The sequence below is a fragment of the Chroicocephalus ridibundus genome, chromosome 1, assembly GCF_963924245.1.
Source record: "Chroicocephalus ridibundus chromosome 1, bChrRid1.1, whole genome shotgun sequence".
Classification (NCBI taxonomy): Eukaryota; Metazoa; Chordata; class Aves; order Charadriiformes; family Laridae; genus Chroicocephalus; species Chroicocephalus ridibundus.
In genome coordinates, this window is record NC_086284.1 from 159,246,055 (window position 1) to 159,264,536 (window position 18,482).

Consider the following 18,482-nt stretch of genomic DNA (forward strand, 5'->3'; position numbering starts at 1 on the left):
TATTGTGTTGTTTAACTTTTTGTTGGCTTTCTTTAATTAAAACTATTTTCATTGTAATTTTTGAAATGCATGCATATTTGGGAACTGAAGATGTAAGCACTGACAATACATCCTCAGTGTTTTAGAACCTCCTAACCAAGCTGAAGTTTTTCTTACCTAATCTGTTTTTAGTATATCATTCAAATGTTTTCCTTCTCTAAGCACCTTATTTCAATCTTCTAGAAAATATTCTTTTTAGATTTGCATTATAGAAGTTCAAATAAAGTACTCTTGCTATTTTTGTTTTGTATCTTGAAGCTGCATGCAAGGCAGAAGTGCTGTTTTCCCATAGTATTTTTAAATTTTTTAAGCAAACATAAAAATATAGTGATGATGTTAAAATCAAAGAAAGGTGATTTTGATAAAATTAATGCTATTATTATGTTTTAGAATTAGATTTTGCCTGACCATGGATTAAGTATTTTCATAACTTTTTGCAGTCAGGGTTCTCTTTTTCTGGTTTTGCAGGTTCAACAGATATTCCGGGCTTGGGGCAACTTTTTGTTTGCTGCTGTTTTTTGTATTGTTCCCATCATCTTTCCATCCTATTAATGTTAAAGTCAGTCATATCTTCTTGCTCAGTTCTTTTCTTACCTTTTAAAAAGGTAAGATCTGGTGTGTAAAACAAAGACTCTCTTGAAAACCCGTTTCTGTGGGCACTGAAAAGGAAACTAATCTATCCATGCACTGGAGAAGCAGTGATGATTTAGTCAGTTGCTTATACTGAGGAATCATCAGCTGTTGGAAAGTGAGATGCTGAGAATTTTGTCATTCATTTTAAGTTATAAAGAGGACTCAAGAACCGGAACAACAGTGTAGATGGGAGCATGCAGAAGCTCCATATTTTGGCAAATTAAAACAGGAAAAACTTCACAAGGTCCTGCAGATATTTTTCACCACAGTCAAGTAGAAATAAATAAAGTAAAGAATGAGCTAAATAAATTTTATTTATGGAATAACTGAATAGAATGAGCTAAATAAATAAAATAAATAATGAGTTATTTTTGAAACAACTGTCCTCATATGCACATTGGCCTGCCATGAGCATAAACAGAGAAGTAATTATTGACAGATGCACAGATTAGTTCTTTCTATTTCAAGACCAAAACATCCCCTCTTATATGCATCAATAATTTTTTGCAGTATATGGATCCAAATTTTTCATTAATGTATGTAACTATTCACATACTGAAATATAGGATGGTGGAAGCATTTTGTTTGTGTTAGTACTTATATTAAAACGTCGGTAAATACAAGGAAAATTATTCTGGATGTCAACCAGATGCTATTCAAGGCAGTGTGAGTAGAATGGTGACTTGGTAACTGCTGAGCAGCATTACAAATAATAATACTGTGGCTGCAGAACTACAATATTGTAAACATACTGCAAAATGATACCAGAAATTGGAACTGTAGGATTGGTTTCATTGTGCTGTCTTCAGTTGTCACAGTACATGTGGTTACTTAGGGAGAAAATAAAGTAAGGCTCAGATAGTGAAGATACTTGCCTTCCTATTTCTGAGGAACTTGGTATGGTAACTGTTTTTCTTAACTAATTGCTTTTACATGTTCTAAGTACTTGTCTCTTTTAATATAGATCTCCAGCACAATCCAATGGATCTTCTCCAAAACCTCTTAGACAACGTATTCAGAAATCCATGGATGAAAAAAAAATGAAGGTACTATGAATGAATTGCTATGCGATTATAGATGCACTGAAATAATAATGCTAAAATGAAAAATAACAGTTAAAATTCTCAAATACTTGGTTGAAATGTATCCCTAGTCATGTATGATAGCTAAAGAAATGTAATTGTGATTAACTTGTGGTAATCGTTTCAACTCAAATAGTGTTGTAATATTGGAAATGAAAACATCTAAAACTCCAGAACAGAAAGGCTTTAAACTTAAAAGTATTTCCTAATGAAGATCTCTTTATGGAAATATAGTGAGCTAATCTATATCTCTTCATTTAAACATGTGTGTATTTCAGGACTTTCAGGAAGGCAAAAGCCCAGCTGGAACTCAACCTGGCAATTAATATAAGGGACAACAAAAAAAGTTTGTGTAAATACATCAACAGAGTGACAGAGAATATCCATCCCTTACTGGATGCGGGGGGAAACCTTGCAACCAAGGACGAGGAGAAGGCTGAGATACTTAATGCCTTCTTTGCCTCTGTCTTTAATAGTCAGACCAGCCACCCCCAGGGTGTTCAGCTTCTTGGGCTGGAAGATAAGAATGGAGAACAGAACAACTCCCCTGTAATCCAGGAGGAAATAGTTAATGATTTACTTATGCACCTGGATACGCATAAGTCTATGGGGCCGGATGGGATTCACCCAAAGGTTCTCAGGGAGCTGGTGGGAGAGCTCACCAAGCCTCTCTCCATTATCTATCAACAATCCTGGTCAACAGGAGAGGTGCCGGATGACTGGAGGGTGGCCAATGTGACGCCCATCTACAAGAAGGGCCGGAAGGAGGATCCCGGAAACTACAGGCCTGTCAGCCTGACCTCGGTACCGGGAAAGATCATGGAGAGGATCATCCTGAGTGAGCTCTCAAGGCAAGGGAAGGGCAGCCAAGGGATCAGGGCCAGCCAGCATGGGTTTATGAAAGGGAGGTCCTGCCTGACCAACTTGATCTCTTTCTATGACCATGTGACCCGCTTTCTCGATGAGGGGAAGGCTGTGGATGTTGTCTACCTGGACTTTGGTAAGGCCTTCGACACCGTCCCCCATGGCATTCTCCTGGAGAAACTGGAGAATCATGGCATAGACAAGTGTACCCTCCGCTGGATAAAAAACTGGCTGGATGACCGTGCCCAGTGAGTTGTGATTAATGGAGCAAAAATCTGGTTGGTGGCCGGTCATCAGTGGTGTCCCTCAGGGCTCAGTTTTGGGGCCAGTCTTGTTCAATATCTTTATTGATGATCTAGACAAGCGGATTGAGTGCACCCTCAGTAAGTTTGTGGATGACACCAAACTAGGTGGGAGTGTTGATCTGCTTGAGGGTTGGAAGGCTTTACAGAGGGATCTAGACAGGTTGGATCAATGGGCCAAGGCCAATGGGATGAGGTTTAATAAGGCCAAGTGCCGCGTCCTGCATTTTGGTCACAACAACCCCGGGCAACGCTACAGGCTTGGGGCTGAGTGGCTGGAAAGCTGCCCGGCAGAAAAGGACCTGGGAGTGTTAGTAGACAGCCGGCTTAACATGAGCCAGCAGTGTGCCCAGGTGGCCAAGAAGGCCAATAGCATCCTGGCTTGTATCAGGAACAGCGTGGCCAGCAGGAGTAGGGAAGTCATCGTGCCTCTGTACTCGGCACTGGTGAGGCCTCACCTTGAGTACTGTGTTCAGTTTTGGGCCCCTCACTACAGGAAAGACACTGAAGTACTGGAGCACATCCAGAGGAGAGCCACCAAGCTGGTGAGGGGTCTGGAGAACAAGTCCTATGAGGAGAGGCTGAGGGAACTGGGCATGTTTAGTTTGGAGAAGAGGAGGCTGAGGGGAGACCTCATTGCCCTCTACAACTACCTGAAAGGAAACTGTAGAGAGGCAGGGGTTGGCCTCTTCTCCCAAGGGAATAACGACAGGACCAGAGGAAATGGTATGAAGCTGCGGCAAGGGAGATTTAGATTAGATATTAGGAAGAATTACTTTACTGAAAGAGTGGTCAGGCACTGGAACAGCCTGCCCAGGGAGGTGGTGGAGTCACCATCCCTGGAGGTATTTAAGAAACGTGTAGACATGGCTCTTCAGGGCATGCTCTAGTGCCCAAGATTATTGGTTTGTGGTGGGGTGTTGTGTGTGGAGTTGTGGGTGTGGAGTTTAGTTGGTGGGTGCTTTTTTTTTGTGTGTGTTGTTTGTTTTTTTTTTTAATGTTGTTGGACTCGATGATCTCAAAGGTCCCTTCCAACCACTAAGATTCTGTGATTCTGTGAAATAAAAGTGAAGCTATGTGAAAACAGAGATAAAACTGAACACAGACACCTGATTTCAGTTCTGATAATACAGGCATTCCAAAAGTGTAATAATGACTTTTTCGTTGCATTTTTGGGGGATGCTTTTTATTTGTAACATTCTGAGGACATTTCCATAACATTGCTTTGTAAACAATAAAAATGCTGATGTTTCCTATTTTGTAGATGAAATGGAACATTACAAGGGTATGTTGGTATTGGGACTAGCACTATTCAAAAGAACAACTTCAATGTTTCTGAAAATTACAGTCTTTCAGTGTACTGCATTTTATATAGTCTTTTTTTCCTCAAAATTGTCAAACTTGAACGTTGGTACTATGGAATGAGGCAGAGCTTGTATCTTCCACAGCATTTCAGCAAAGAGCTAAATTTTGACTTAATTTTTTTTTTTTTACTTAATATTGTTTTATAAATTTAGTCCTGACACCAGGTAAAAACACAAATGTAATTAGTATATAGGGAAGATAACAGGTATTTTACGCCATCAGAATTAGTTCTGGAATAGCACAATGGAAAATATCTTTCTGCCATTGGGCATGAGGGGAATTTTAACATATTACATGTTTGAGAAGTAGAAAGTCATTAAAAGGAAGTAAAATTAAAAGCACCGTCAGTATTTCTAGCATGTGTATGAAATATACTTGAGCTTCATTCTGAGTGCTTTTTTGGAACGGGGGTTGGGTGGATGATGGGTGTTTTGGATACACTCACTAATTATGGTGAAATTTAGCTTAAAACTCATAGGCAAATTATGAAGTCTTAAAGCTGATAAAGGAACTTCACTACATTAATTTTACAATTAACAGCATATTTAAATTGCAGCTTTACTCATCAGATAGTAAAAACGCGATATACTGTTTGCATAATACATTGAATTAGTTTTCTTATCTAAATGAAGATTTTATAATTGGATTCATGAACAGACGTTTTCAGTATTGAAGTACAAAAATTAGTATCTAAAAGTAACCACCTGTTATGTTTGAGAGCTTTACTGGAAACTTACAAGGTTTTTGACAGAAACTATAAATAAATATGAGTGTTGAGACTGATTCATGTTTTGAAACTATTGTAGCTAGTTTTGGAAATACTTTTTTGCTAATCAAAAATACCAGATTAGCTACCATAATTTCTGTGCAAATAGTAGTTCTATCAGAGGTCTTTGGATAATTGAATGAGTTCTACTTCAGGAGCGAGCACTGCGTGCAAAGGTTCATCATGACACTCTCCTGTGCTGCTTTTGTAATGCCTGACTCTAATAAGGGCTCTGTGACTCCTATGATCCTTGTTAATACAGTACAAGAATCTGACATTTTCTGTAGGACTCCTGTCCTAGTCTTGCTTCACCATGATTGACAAAATAGAATGTACCTGTAGCAAAATAGAATGAAAAAAATAGAATGTTTTTAGCCAATAATTTTTGAGATCTTTCAGTCAACTTCTAGAACTGATTTTTATGCTCACCAGGTGCCTAATATAATTTAGGATGACTATATTGAAACATAGATAACCTTTTGTCTTATGAAAGCCAATATTCAAAGAGAACAAGCAATAGGTCTAAAGACTGTGGTTAACACTTCCAAACTTTCTTTGGCATCTTAGAAGACTGTAAGACTTAGTGTTATCTTTTGTAGATTACATCTGTGATGGTGGACTCTCTTCCCCTACTTTAGCGTTGTGAATGGTAACGTGATTAAGATGGTAAACTGAATGGCTGTTTGGGGCTATACAACTCATATCTTAGAGCAACTTTGAGGTTGCTGAACTGCTTCTAATAATCACAATCAGTCTTCTTTATGGCTTTCTTCCAGTGTATCCTGTTGTACCAGAGAGACAAAGTACAGCATGGAACTGAGGCCAAATACCTCAAGATGTTTTTCCATTTAAAAAAGGGAAAATAAAAATCATGCAGTTCAGAGTATAAATGTTCCTCGATTGTGTATCAGCACAGAGTCTTCTTACTCAAGATGGGACATCTGAGTGTTTCACGTTATGTTTGCAATTCTCTTTTCTGTGTATCAACCAAACATTGCCATCTAAACTACACTACGTTTCTGTGAAGTCTGGAATTATTCTTCTGATATTGCTATGTTCGCTTTAGTCTTGCTTGTCCTTCTAGTCAACTAAAATTGCTGTTGCCAAACAACTAATGACTTTTCTAACTACAATTCATATAGTTGCCTGCCATTCATCTTTGATCTCTGTCCTCTCACGTAAAATCCTGCTCTTTCTTGAAACATTCATCTTTCATTTTGTCGTCTTCTGGTTTTCTTTCTACCTTTCTAACAATTTCTACAGCATTTCTTTTCCGTGTTTTTACTCCTTGCTTTTCTTACTTTCTCTATGAAGACTTTATAGGGCTCTGTCTTTCTTTTCTCTTTCTGTACCTTCTTTGTGGATGAAGACATCTACAAACAGAAGTTCAGCTATCATCTTTATACAAAGAATTCACAGATCTAGATCTGACCTAAGTGTCCCTTCTGTCAAAACTGACATCTTTTGTTACTTCTATACCATCCTGTGAATACCCAGCTGTTGATCTTGAGGTGGTATCTTTCCTGGTATATTTAACACTGAGGATGGTATCCTACCTGTTACTTTTTTCACTCCATGACACTTCTGGAACATATTCTTCTCTATCCATATCTACACTCAACTATAACTTATTAAATTATCATTTTGCTTTTTGATGTGCTGATGTGTATTTTTTTTTGGACTTGGTAGTTGCAGCTTTGACCTGTCTTTCTTCACTGAGATTGCTGTACAAAAAGTTGTTATCAAAGTGAATAGATGCTAGATGCCATTCTTCTTTTTGCATCTCAATCTATTCCTTTAAGTTGTAGTACATATAAGCTACTTGTTTTAACATATCCCAACCCATTTAATATTTTTGATTTGCTACTTTGTGATATCTGTCGTTGCTTACATTCAGCCTGCAATACCAGTCTTCATTGTTTGTTTGTTAATTTTCAGACTAGCTCTTTCAGCTGTCTGTTTTATACTGTTTCTTATGGCTGAAGAGATTTCCTATATTATCCTCCTTTAAAACCTTTTTCAATACCTTTAAATCAACCTCTCCCCAAAACTTAGTAGTGCTTTTTGTTGAGATGGATGCCCATTACAATGACTAATTTCAGTTCCTTTCTCTGTGAATCCATATGTTTCTTGGATTGTAATGTCTCTTTGTAGAAATAAATTTTGTTCTGTCTTTACTGTGCAGCACATAGCACAATGAATTCCTTGTCCATGACCATAGATCTCAAGTGCTGCTGTAGTACTTATCACCTTCTTACACTGAATATCAGTCTTCGTTATTATTTCATACAGCCATCTTGAATTGTGTACAGGTTGCTTGTAAAATTAACAGTTGTAAATTTTGTTATGCCCAATGCACTCATTTAAACAATTGACTCAGAACATTTTTTTTTTGAATCAGACAATAGCATCATGATGCTTCTTCTCAATGTCAGTGATTCATCTGAGAAGTTCCTTATGCAGTATGTAAGATGCTAGCAATAGTTCCATAAAATCGTCCTAAAGACCTTTTTACCATGCTGCCTCTGATATGTGCTGAGATAGTTAGTCTATAGTTCAAATTCATGATCTCTCATTAGAACTTGTCCCATGAAATCTCCTTTTCCATGATGTTTCAGTAGTCATGATTAGTTTGGTTGTATGCTGGGTCCTCTCAAGATGTATGTGTTGAATAAAGAAATGTAGTAAAATCTAGAAAGTGAAAGGAGAAGGAGTTATCTAAATTAAAAAAAAAAAAAAAAAAAGAGGAAAAAAACCCCCATTATGCCCTCTCCTTCCTTGAGAGGAACTGATCTCTCAACTTCTGCAGAGTTATGTGGATAAGTGCAGATTGATAATATTTAGATGTAGGGCACAACATCATGGATATGTGTTTAGTATCTAAAAATATGGGGAGTGGATAAAGTAAGTGGGTAGCTATGAACTGGAATTGGTGTTTAAAAATAAAATAAACCTGTGGGCACTTCCATTGTGCCAAAACAAATTCCTGGCAACAGTGAAACACAAAGAAATATTTTTGTCTTTCAATCCTCATTGAATACTGGAAGAGATGCAGAAAGATCACCTAACTAGCAGCATTTGTTAGGAGGCAAAGCTGTCGCTCTTATCCCTTGGGGAGAAAGAAGGCTGGGGAAGTGTGTTTTTTCATTCCCTCCAGCAGAAGCAGGTAAGAGTAATAAGAAGAAACTCAATCTTCCCTTGAGAGACAATTTAGAGTTTCAAGTTTGCTATCTATTGTTTAAGTGAAGTGTCTTTTGGTGAATCGTGTTTTCTGGCAGGAGTTTTTAATTCATAAAGATCTATAGAACATCTGTTGAGTTATGTGTCTTGTTGTCAGTTGTCCTTACCACTCCTTTCTGTGTTACAAAAATATGTAGAAAGTTTAATGGGACAGGAGAGAGGTATTTTTATGTAAAAATGGTTCATCCAGCCTTATGTCTCCTTCTTTGAATCATACTTCCATTTTTCTGAAATGGGTAGATAGCCTATTGTTTGACTGCTTTTTTTACTGATTTCAATGGGGTCAAGCAAGCCCCGCTTATTGGTGAGAGAGAAGAATGGAAGTACTGTTACTATTACCTGCTTGTTTAGGTTAACGAGCAACTTAAGACAACAAAAATGTTGCACAATAAGATTTTAATCTTTCTTGTGCACCAGTAAAGATTAATTAGACTTTCAAGTTGTAGGTAAAATACTGTTCCTGAACTAATGGGATTGGGTGAAACTGCGAACTTTAGGCATTAAGAAGGAAGGAATAAAAGCTTTTAGGCTGTGAGCATGCAACATATGAGAGGGCAACATATCTTTTTTTTGTAAACTTAGGATTGTTTTGGCCTTTTGATACATTGTTTTAGAAATCCTGCTGCATTGTTAACACATTTACCCCAAAACAGCTGCAAGGACTTTCAGTAGTTTGGCATGTTTTTCTTCTTAATGTAACTGGAGACAACCTTTCCTATATGAGGCACTATTTCCCTCCAATTGGGAACATAACTGTAGTTTTAGTTTTAAGAAGAATTTGTGGCTTAACAGCTCTAACAAATCTTGGCATGCTTTAAGTTCATTGTAATTTTACTGTGTATAGAAAACCTTCCAAGGAAAAAGCTCCACAAAGCAAAAAATCCCAGTCTGCCTTTCTCATGTGACTTGTTCATGCCTGTACAAAATGACTTAATATCTAGCTTCATGCACTGCTGTTATTTTTCATTGCTTAGTTCCCTAAATGCTGTTATTTGAGAGAATTGTTTTGCCTATTTGTGATTCCAGTACAAATAAACTGTGACTTGGAAAACTATCAACAGGAAGGTATCAAGTGTTTTCTGTATGCCCACTATAATTGTGAGCAGAAAAGTTGTAGTAATAGAGAAAAAAATCTTCCTCAGGTAGTAGTCTTATGTACTGTAGCAAGAAATATTTGTTTCAAAGTGGAATATAATTATGGAGGATGCTAAGCTGACTAGTGGTTTCAATGTATATGGAGTATGCTAAAAATTAGTATTGGGAGGAGAGGGAGAGGAAAAAAAGGTTACGTTCAGCACAAAATCTGAAGAAAGACTTTATTATTAGTGTCAGTCGATAAATCACACCTATGTAGAAAATACCATTTTTCTACAAGACCCCTAAACTTCTTTCCTAGGATCCATAGCTGTGAGTTTTGAGTACTTTCAAAACTTAGTATTGAGGTGATTTGAGGCTAAAAGTCTCAAAAGAGTAGTAGGTTAATTTCGCATAGCAAGAGACTGGTACAATGTCATGCTAAAAAAATTTTATAGTTTCAGTACAGTAAAAGCTTGGTATTACCTGAGCTATTCAGGATATTTTTCATGTTCGAATAACATGATGCCTTGGTTTGGCAACGATACTTACCATTTATTGTTTGTTACTCTTCGCTTTGCACTCCCTTCCATTTTTCAACTTTCTCTTTCAACTTACCTTTAATATTTTTTTTTTCTAAAAGGGGAAGGGTAAGGGTGGAGAAAAGACATTTTCTCTTTTTCTCTCTTTTCGTCTTCCAAACAGTACTCTAATCGTTTGGCTAGAAAATAAAAACATGTGTTTGTTGTTACTGATGTAGGTTTTCAAATTCTATCATTTCATTCCAGTGTATAAAAACCAAATCTCAGCATTCTTAGTGACTAAATATTGGCAGTACTGTCTGCATGCAGATGCTGGAAGGAGATCTGGAATAGATTATCAACTAACTTTTAGAAATAAATAGAGCATGCACCATTAATATTTCATATAAAAGTGAATGTTTTATATTGGCATCTTGAACAACTGAAAATCTTCTCTAAATAGAGAAGTCAAGGTGGGAAAATGTCCAGCTTTATCTACTCGTTAGGACTACTAATTAACCTACATGTGCTGAAACACTGTCTTAAATTCTATCATACCTCCTTCCAGCTGAACAGCAATAACAGCAAACCCCTTTTCCTGAAATGCAGCAGAATTTTTTTGTTGAGGGATACAGCAATATTCCACTTGCTTGTGAAGAGGAGAGTGGATAGTAAGTCTGAGTAATTGCATGGCCATTTGAGTTCCACTACTAGATCAGCAAATTGAGCTCCCAACATTTTTGCTCTTCCAGAGCTGTGGGTCATTGGGATGGTGCCCTCAAAGCAGTGGATTTCAGGCAATTTAATGTAAAAGAACTCTAACTTAGAGCTATTTCAAGCTGTTGACAGGCTTCATTATGTGTGCTTCAATCAAGTTAAGTTGCTCTTTTTTCTTTAAAAACATTCCAGTGAAGCTCTACTTTTTAATTCAGCACTAGACTTGTGCTCTTTTGTTCTGCCTTCAGGCTACTAAAATTTACTTATTGCTACCTCACTCTGTGTAATACAGTTGTTTTTTAGTGAATATACATTCCTAGAGTAATTGGGAATTTTGACTGTTTCAACAAATTCAGTCTTGCACTCTTAATTTGTATATGCCCTCTAGATTAGTACTAGCATCAGCTGAAACAGTTGTATTTAGTAGAGCTTTGTATACTCTTTGCAAATGACTAAATGGCATGTGATGCAATACACTGTGAAGTTTTGAGGCATATTTCAAGCTTCAGTGAAGCCGAAACAGACAGATGGGTTTGTGCTGCAAGTTTTTTTCGGTATTAGAGCTTGACTTCTGTCCTTTGACTTCGCATATTTTAATACCTGCAAACTGAATTAGTGAAGTGTCAGATGGAGGTGGTAAAAAGAAACCCCAATGTCCCAAAAAATGACTGGATTTATTGTTGGTTATAGAATGGTAACTGTCAGGCTTTCTTGCTCAAGTTTGATGTTCTTTGTGCTGTATTTATGATAGCTTCATCAACTCTGTGCAAATTGTAGCTTATTTGCCTCTTGCAATATGAATATATGATAGAACTCTGTGCAAGTTATTGTTGTGTAATTTTTGATGTGTGTCACTTGCTGAAAAAGAATTAAGAATTGAGGGGATTTTAAAGGATTAAGCTGTAGTGTTTAAGAAACAGCAAATACAGGAAAATATTTTTCATTAATATTACAGTGACCTTAAGCTTAAAGAAAATGTAAGCCCCTTATATTCTGAATATTGTAATTGTACAATAGGATGTTGATTAAGTTTAAACTAAATTAGAGCTGCATTTTTAATTTTTTCAAATTCTTAAGCTTATTCTGGGTGTAGGTTCTCTTATCCTTCAAAACGCTTTCTGGAAAGAGTATGGGTAATAACACATACTTAATGACTCGGTGACATAAGACGTAAACTTAAGCACACAAAGCCTTGTAAATGTCTATGTATATGGTTTTACCTTATGGTAAAAAATGTTTTAAGTACAGACTAGGTTAATACTTAAAAAAGATTAGAACTGTTGAGAGTCAGGCTGGCTAGTTATTCGTGGTAAATCTGCCTTTCTTTTTCAGGCTGTTGATGGACAACTGGGAATATTGGGCCTTTTTAACTCTTGAAGGGAATATTAAGTTTAAAATAAAACTGTATATATGTACAGACATATTAAGTAAGAAAGAACTAAGTTTCTGTAAATAAATGGGATATTTTTTTCCAAAAAGACTGGTTGTGTTCACTTGGCCAACTGCAGTATCATGAAGAGATACTGTTGAGGGATATTAGTTGTTGCATCTCAGTGATAAAAAGCTAGAATCTGTTAGTTTATATGCATGAAAACAGTATCTGATGAAAGTGGCATAAATTGTGACTAAATTTCTTAGATAAAGGCCCCTGTGAAAGGAGGGTTTGGGGAACGCATTCTTTTCTTTCTTTCTGTATAAGTCTGAGATTTTTGATTTGGAAGAAGAATGTATCTGTAAGGGTCAAACCTAAACATGCTTGGATTAAGAAGAAAAGTAGACTTGCATAATGCAAACTTAGTCAGAAAAGTGTCTGTAAACCTCTTATTTGACAAATCATTCCTGTTATATATCTATATCTCTCTCTGTATATATATCTATCTCAACATTTCTTTTGTGACAGTGTTTCTTGATTTTTTTCTTTTTCCTGATATTTGTACTGTAGCACCTGTTCAGCTCAAACTTATTTGAATTCACCTGTGCTGTTGTAATAGTATTATTAGCTAAAAATCCTAATATATTGCAATTATCTGCTCTGTGCTATACCTTTCAACATATTTTCTATAATCCAATAGACTTTCAAATGGAAGCAAGGGCAGAATTTGTCTTGCAGAGTCTATAGCATTTGTGATAAATTGTTCAGAAAGTACAAAGCTTGACCCTGAAAATCCTAATCTGATGTGAAGCTGTAAATTAGAGTGTAAACTGAAGTTTGACCTGTAACCATTGATTCCATTAAATATGGATATATTGAATAGATTGAAAAATTGTATTTAATTTTTTGTAGTTGAGCCAAATATTTTTATTTACCTGTGCTATGACACTAGGTTCCGTCTTCCAAGATTAGGAGGTGGAGATGGGCATGTAGAACCAGATACAATAGTGCTCTTCAGTACTGTAGATTTCTGGCAACTTACGCCATATGGGTATGCTTTCACAAATGTGGAGTAGGACATTGGCATTCAAGAAGAAAATGGCTTTATTTTGTGACTAAATGGGAAATCTGACATTTGCCAAAGAAAAATCTGAAATAATACTTTATATTTCATTTTTAGGTATAAGTATATCAAAGCTTAATTTATTTATCATTCCTTTTCAGTGTTGCTATTATGCTTTGCTCTGTATATAAATTGGTTAAGTGGTGAGACTCATCCTGTACTTGGCACTTATGAACTGACATATCAAAGATTACCTGTATAGTATAGAGGTATAGAAGAAGTATAATAATTGACTGAAGCAGCTATGATCAATTTTGTAGAGTCTGCAGTCTATCAAAAGAGGGGAATAACTTTAACAGAAAATCTTTGGTTGAAGCTTTAAAAGTTGATGTGTTACTTTCTGAAAGGGATGAAAAAGTACTTTAAAATTACTGTATGAGAATAATTTGTTAGTATTCTTGAAAGCCTTTACACTTTATAAAGGAATACTTAATTAATATCTTTTACGTGAGCATACTCATTTTTCTGGTGTTTTATGTGATCTAAAAGCTTTCAAGACAGAAGAATGGGGGAAACATTATCTTACTATCTTGCAGGAGTTGTCTTTTACTTTTGTAAATAATTTGAGCTAATACCAGATTGTCACTTACAGATGAGGCAATCTTCAATCAAATCTCAGTTTGCATGTACATATAAAAATGAGCTGAGTGAAATTAAGGGTCAGCATTTCCTCAGCAGTAACCAAATCACAACCTGCATACATCCTGCACCAAAGCAACATTTAAAAGCTGGATATCTCACAGGTAAGCTGTAATAGGATTGAATAAGTAAATATGTCTAATATTTCAAATGTTATAAAACAATGCCTTACTAAAACTCAAGTATAAATATGTTTTCAAGGAAAAAATAGACATGTCTAATTTTTTTGTGTATGCTATGATCAGTTAAATGTCTTTGCGTTAAAAGTGTAATGCTAATACTTTGAAAATATAAATCTGTTTGAAAAATATGTATTGATGCTATCTTGAGGTAAAAAAAATGATACATTTTACATACATTACATAATGTTTTTTCTTATTTTACAAAAGTAAGCTAAGTGAAATTTGCATTTTTGCCATTAAAAAAGGGAAAAATTGGTTTTACTCCACTATAAACTGTATCATATATATAATTTCTAGGCCCGTTAAGCATCTTTTCCAATATCTTAAAGTTATAAATCCACTTCCTGAAGTTAGTTGCTACTAAATGTTTTCGAGCAATGTAATTTTAAATTGCCAGCACACTTATGAACACATCGCAAAAGTTACTGCAATGACCAGCATAGTTGTTTGGGTTTTTTTTTTTTACTGGTAAAGCATTAGTTTTGATTAAAAAAAAAATCACGTGACAGTCTTCTGATAGGAAAAGGATGAATAATCCCAGGTAACTTTTTATTTCTTCACATATGTTTTTGATATTCTTACATGACAGAAGGTATGAATTCATGTCTTGATGTACCAGTGCTTGGAACTATTTCTGAAAATGTTCACCAGACTAGAAGTTATACAGAAATGGGAAAGCTGAGTTGTCAGCCAAGAAACAAGGACTCCAAGAATGAACAGATGGATTTGAATAATGACAAAGTAATCTGTGATAAGGAAAGTGAACCATCTTTGCAAAAAATCGCTAAAAGACCTAAGACTTCAAACAACCCTCAGGAGGAACTGGACAGCAAAATCAGTGGAAAAAGACAACACAGCAAAACTGCAAGCAAGAATAAGTTGATTGCTGGCCAGGCAAAATTAACTGACTTTTTTCGACTATAAGTTTTTGTTTTGACATACATGGTATATTGACTGGTTCAGAAGCTGTAAAATTTTGCGAGAAAAGGGTGAAATTCGTTAATTTCTTCCTTTCATGCTCAAATAAGTGGAAGTAGCTTGTATGTAATACTAGACAAATACAAGTCTGGATTATGCAGCAGTCTTTTATTTTTTTAATAACAATACATTGTTAGTAATTACAGCGATGTTCTTTATTGATAGTGAATTATGTTTTCCTCTACAATGCGGTAGGAAAGTATTTTTGGATGTGTATGTACAGCTACACTAAAACACAATAACTTCAGATTACATTAAATTCATAACAAAATGTTTAATGTTCAAAGAAGGTGGTGTAGATCAGTAGTTTTCAGACTTGCCAACAAGGTCGATAGACTCTTCCCAGCATACATCTGAGCACTACAGGAAAAAAAAATCTGAAAGTTTAAATCATCAAAGAACTAGAATTCTTTATAGCCTCTGGAAATATTAATTTTAAAAATGCTTCCTCCCCTGTGCACCAAATCACAATAGACATGGAGTTTCTAAATGAACCTTCATCAAATTGCAATGTAGACATTGCATTATACTTTACTAGAATGAAATAATTTTTGTGTAAAAATGAAAATATACTTACTGTCAAAATCTCTTCTTCCTATAGGGAATTTAGCTGAATTTTCTTCATCCGCAGTCTCTCTTTCCTGTATTGATTCAATATTTTGAATTTCAGTGTCAGCTGGAAAAGCCATGGGTCCCTTCAGTGCAAGATAAGGTAGTTGCTTTCTACCTAAGTTGATTGGCATAACACGATTTAAGAAATCCTGTCTGGAGCCTGTGCCCTGTTTTAAGGGAAAACAAGACTAGCAGTTTATCTTTATTTAAAGTCAATGATGTTCACTTTTTATACTTCATACGTAGCAGTGCGAGTATTTTATCTTTCAAGATGGTATTTTGAAAGTAATGACCTGCATTCCGTCTTTGGCTGAAATGGTTTTATGGTAAAGAATATGGTAAAATAACGTGTCTTATATTTGGTGAAGGTAAAAACGTGTGGCTGCACATAAGGACATGCTGTATCAAACATAAATATAGGTGCTTTTCCCTACAAGTTTTGGCTACGTATAGTTCTCTAAAAATCAGATTTCTTTTATTCAACTCTCCAAGTTACAAATTTAAAATCTTGGATAGATATTTACAGTTGAAAATTTATTCTTGACTATAGTATGCTAAACTGATATTTTTGTATATTCACCAGGTTATTGCTTTAAATTATTGTACTTGTTTTCTAAAGGGCTATGAAGAGGATTTCCATTTTACAATTAAGCCAAAACATAAAACTGAAAACTCACCAAAAACATCCTGTTTCTGTCATCATCTTCATCCAAAACACTGCTGTCTTCAGTCTTATAACGCTTCAGGAAAGGTATAGCTCCTCTGTTCAAAGTTCTGTCTCCATTTCGAGGAGTTTTTCCTAGATTTAGTGTGGTTAGCAGCATATCTTTATCTTCTACCTTTTGCAGAGATTTTGAAACTGAGAGTAGAAAACCTTGAGAAAAAAGAGAGAGAGAGAGTATTAACATGTATGATGAGATACACATTCTTAGTTACTTAATGCTTGCATAGAAGTTAAGCAGTTTTCAAATTTTAAGAAAGCTTTTCCGGTTGTAAATTAATATGTTCTCCATCTGTGCCTACTTTATATATTTCACAGATTGAATGGAAGCTACTTCAATGGCTGATGAGTTCACTCTTTTATAATGACTCATCCTAAGGAGTAACCTTTTCTATAATCCTTCTAATCCCATCTGTTGTTTAGAACTACTTAAACATTTCTTTAGCATGGATAATTTGTTCTTTGTATGTTTTTAGAAAGGCACAGATTAGTTCCTTCTGATGGATCAGTGTAACAAAGACCACAGAAAAAGTGATGTCCATTTGTGTTGTTTATAAAGCTTTACTTCCAGTTTAGGCAATTTAAGAAAAGGAACTAATCTACGTGAGTAAGCAGGACTCTTGTAAAGGTGTGATCTATCACAGTTCTTCATCAAAACTGATTCACTAAAGAGTTGAAAAGCTTGAAATTTAACAATATCTTAGACTGCTAAGGTGTTAGAGCTGAAATTTTTAATTTGTATTTTGATATCCATTAAGTCATGTTATATTATTTAGCATTTATGTCTAGAAATCTTTATTAGTACCTAAGTAATTAATATTTGTCTGCATTTTTTTTTCTGAAAGTGGACCTTTCCCAGCTACAAATATAAATCAGATATGCTTGCTATGTAGAAATAAGTAAACTTCAGTTTTTCGTTTAAAAGGTCTTTGAAGTCTACCTGTTACCCTGTGGAAGGAAATGTAGGAGTTTCTGCATAACATATTTTCTTTTTACCTTATCAGGAAAGCAAATGAGGCCAGTTCAAATTTAGCTAATCTCTTTAATGTTGGCGATACAAACCATGTATTCAGTGGCTATGTGCCTTTCAGCCGGTACCCATCTCTTAAATTCAGGTATGTTTTAACCTTTAGGTTAGTTCAGGGAACCAAACATCCCGCTAGTGGAAGCAACCCACTAGGAAATTGATCAAGAAACTGACTAAGCAGAAAGAATACCGACTCCCCCTTGTTTTCCTCTGTCACTCTTCATTTTGCTTTTCCTACTCTTTGTACTGTCATACACTAGGAACAAAATGTAAATTTTTATTTACCAAAGTGATTTCTTTCAGTGGTTCTCTTTTTTTTTTTTTTTTTTTTTTTTTGTACTGATTTTCTGATGACCTTCACTAGTACCCACCACTGATGTGGTGTGAAAGAGAAAGTAACATTGATATTTAATAGTCTAGACACAACACATCAATGGTAGTCACAGATAGCAAGTATAAATTTTGTCTTTATAGCTGTTACAAGAATTCCAAGGAGGAAATATGAATGTTGCTGAGAGGTGTTGCATAGTCTTAGGGAAGTACAGAAAGAGTAACAGCGATTCCTGCTAAAAACAGGCAATGATGCAACACTAATCCACAGACTGAGGAAGTTATGTAGAAGAATGGACCAGCATTGTTGGAACTGAGGTATTTTTAATCACTATTCACTGCTAAACTTCCTGGAAAAGCAGACTGCCTTGCCAAAGTAACTTCTTGGTAACAAGTTTCATGGGAAAATATGTCCTGCTGGGCTAAGCAGATTTTGACCAAGAGACATTTTGGGTATACCCAGTTCTTCCCAAATGAGAAAAGTGCATTTAATCCTTTCTGGGCAGAGCATTTCTGACAAATAGAATTATTTCTTCTTATTCTTTTAATTTCCTTGATGTAGAGCCTGTACTTGCCTCTGGGCGATTGAAGTGCTTTCTTTCCTTTGACTTTAATTGCCTGGCTATAGAGGAGACAAATTTGAAAGTGAATTGTATATGGCTTTATACTTCCATCCAACCTCCCTTTGCTAATTCGTATTCTTCCCTCACATTCAGTATTTGTACAGTTTTGTTCAATTAATAAAGCAAAAGCCATGTATGCTCTGTAATGGTACTTTTCTTTTAGCTCAGCCTAGGCGGAACAAGAGGAGTGCTTTGGAGCTGCCATTGGCAGCAAAACTTTCTCTTTGTATGTTGGTATATGAATTAAGAGTTGGGGAACAAGCTATCCACCC

General features: G+C 35.6%; 2 protein-coding genes across 5 annotated transcripts in view; one reads left to right on the forward strand and one right to left on the reverse strand.

Annotated features, from left to right (window-relative positions):
• Positions 1-14,861, forward strand: part of PARPBP (PARP1 binding protein) — a 49,972-nt gene extending 35,111 nt beyond the window's left edge. For 3 of the 4 annotated variants that reach the window (XM_063323391.1, XM_063323399.1, XM_063323409.1), the window contains one exon: positions 1,637-1,727. In XM_063323391.1, coding sequence (XP_063179461.1) covers positions 1,637-1,727 — 91 coding nt within the window. Of the gene's footprint in view, positions 1-1,636; positions 1,728-13,690; positions 13,842-14,508 lie in introns of those variants that run through there. The other variant, XM_063323382.1, reaches the window with a different exon arrangement.
• Positions 14,862-15,066: 205 nt separating this feature from the next.
• PMCH (pro-melanin concentrating hormone) lies at positions 15,067-16,435 on the reverse strand. Its single transcript, XM_063323421.1, has 3 exons — positions 16,187-16,435; positions 15,475-15,676; positions 15,067-15,257 (listed from the first exon to the last, which is right to left on the reverse strand). Exons 1-3 carry the CDS (start codon positions 16,433-16,435, stop codon positions 15,208-15,210), a joined length of 501 nt encoding a protein of 166 aa, XP_063179491.1. The 3' UTR covers positions 15,067-15,207.
• Between the last annotated feature and the right edge of the window lie 2,047 nt (positions 16,436-18,482).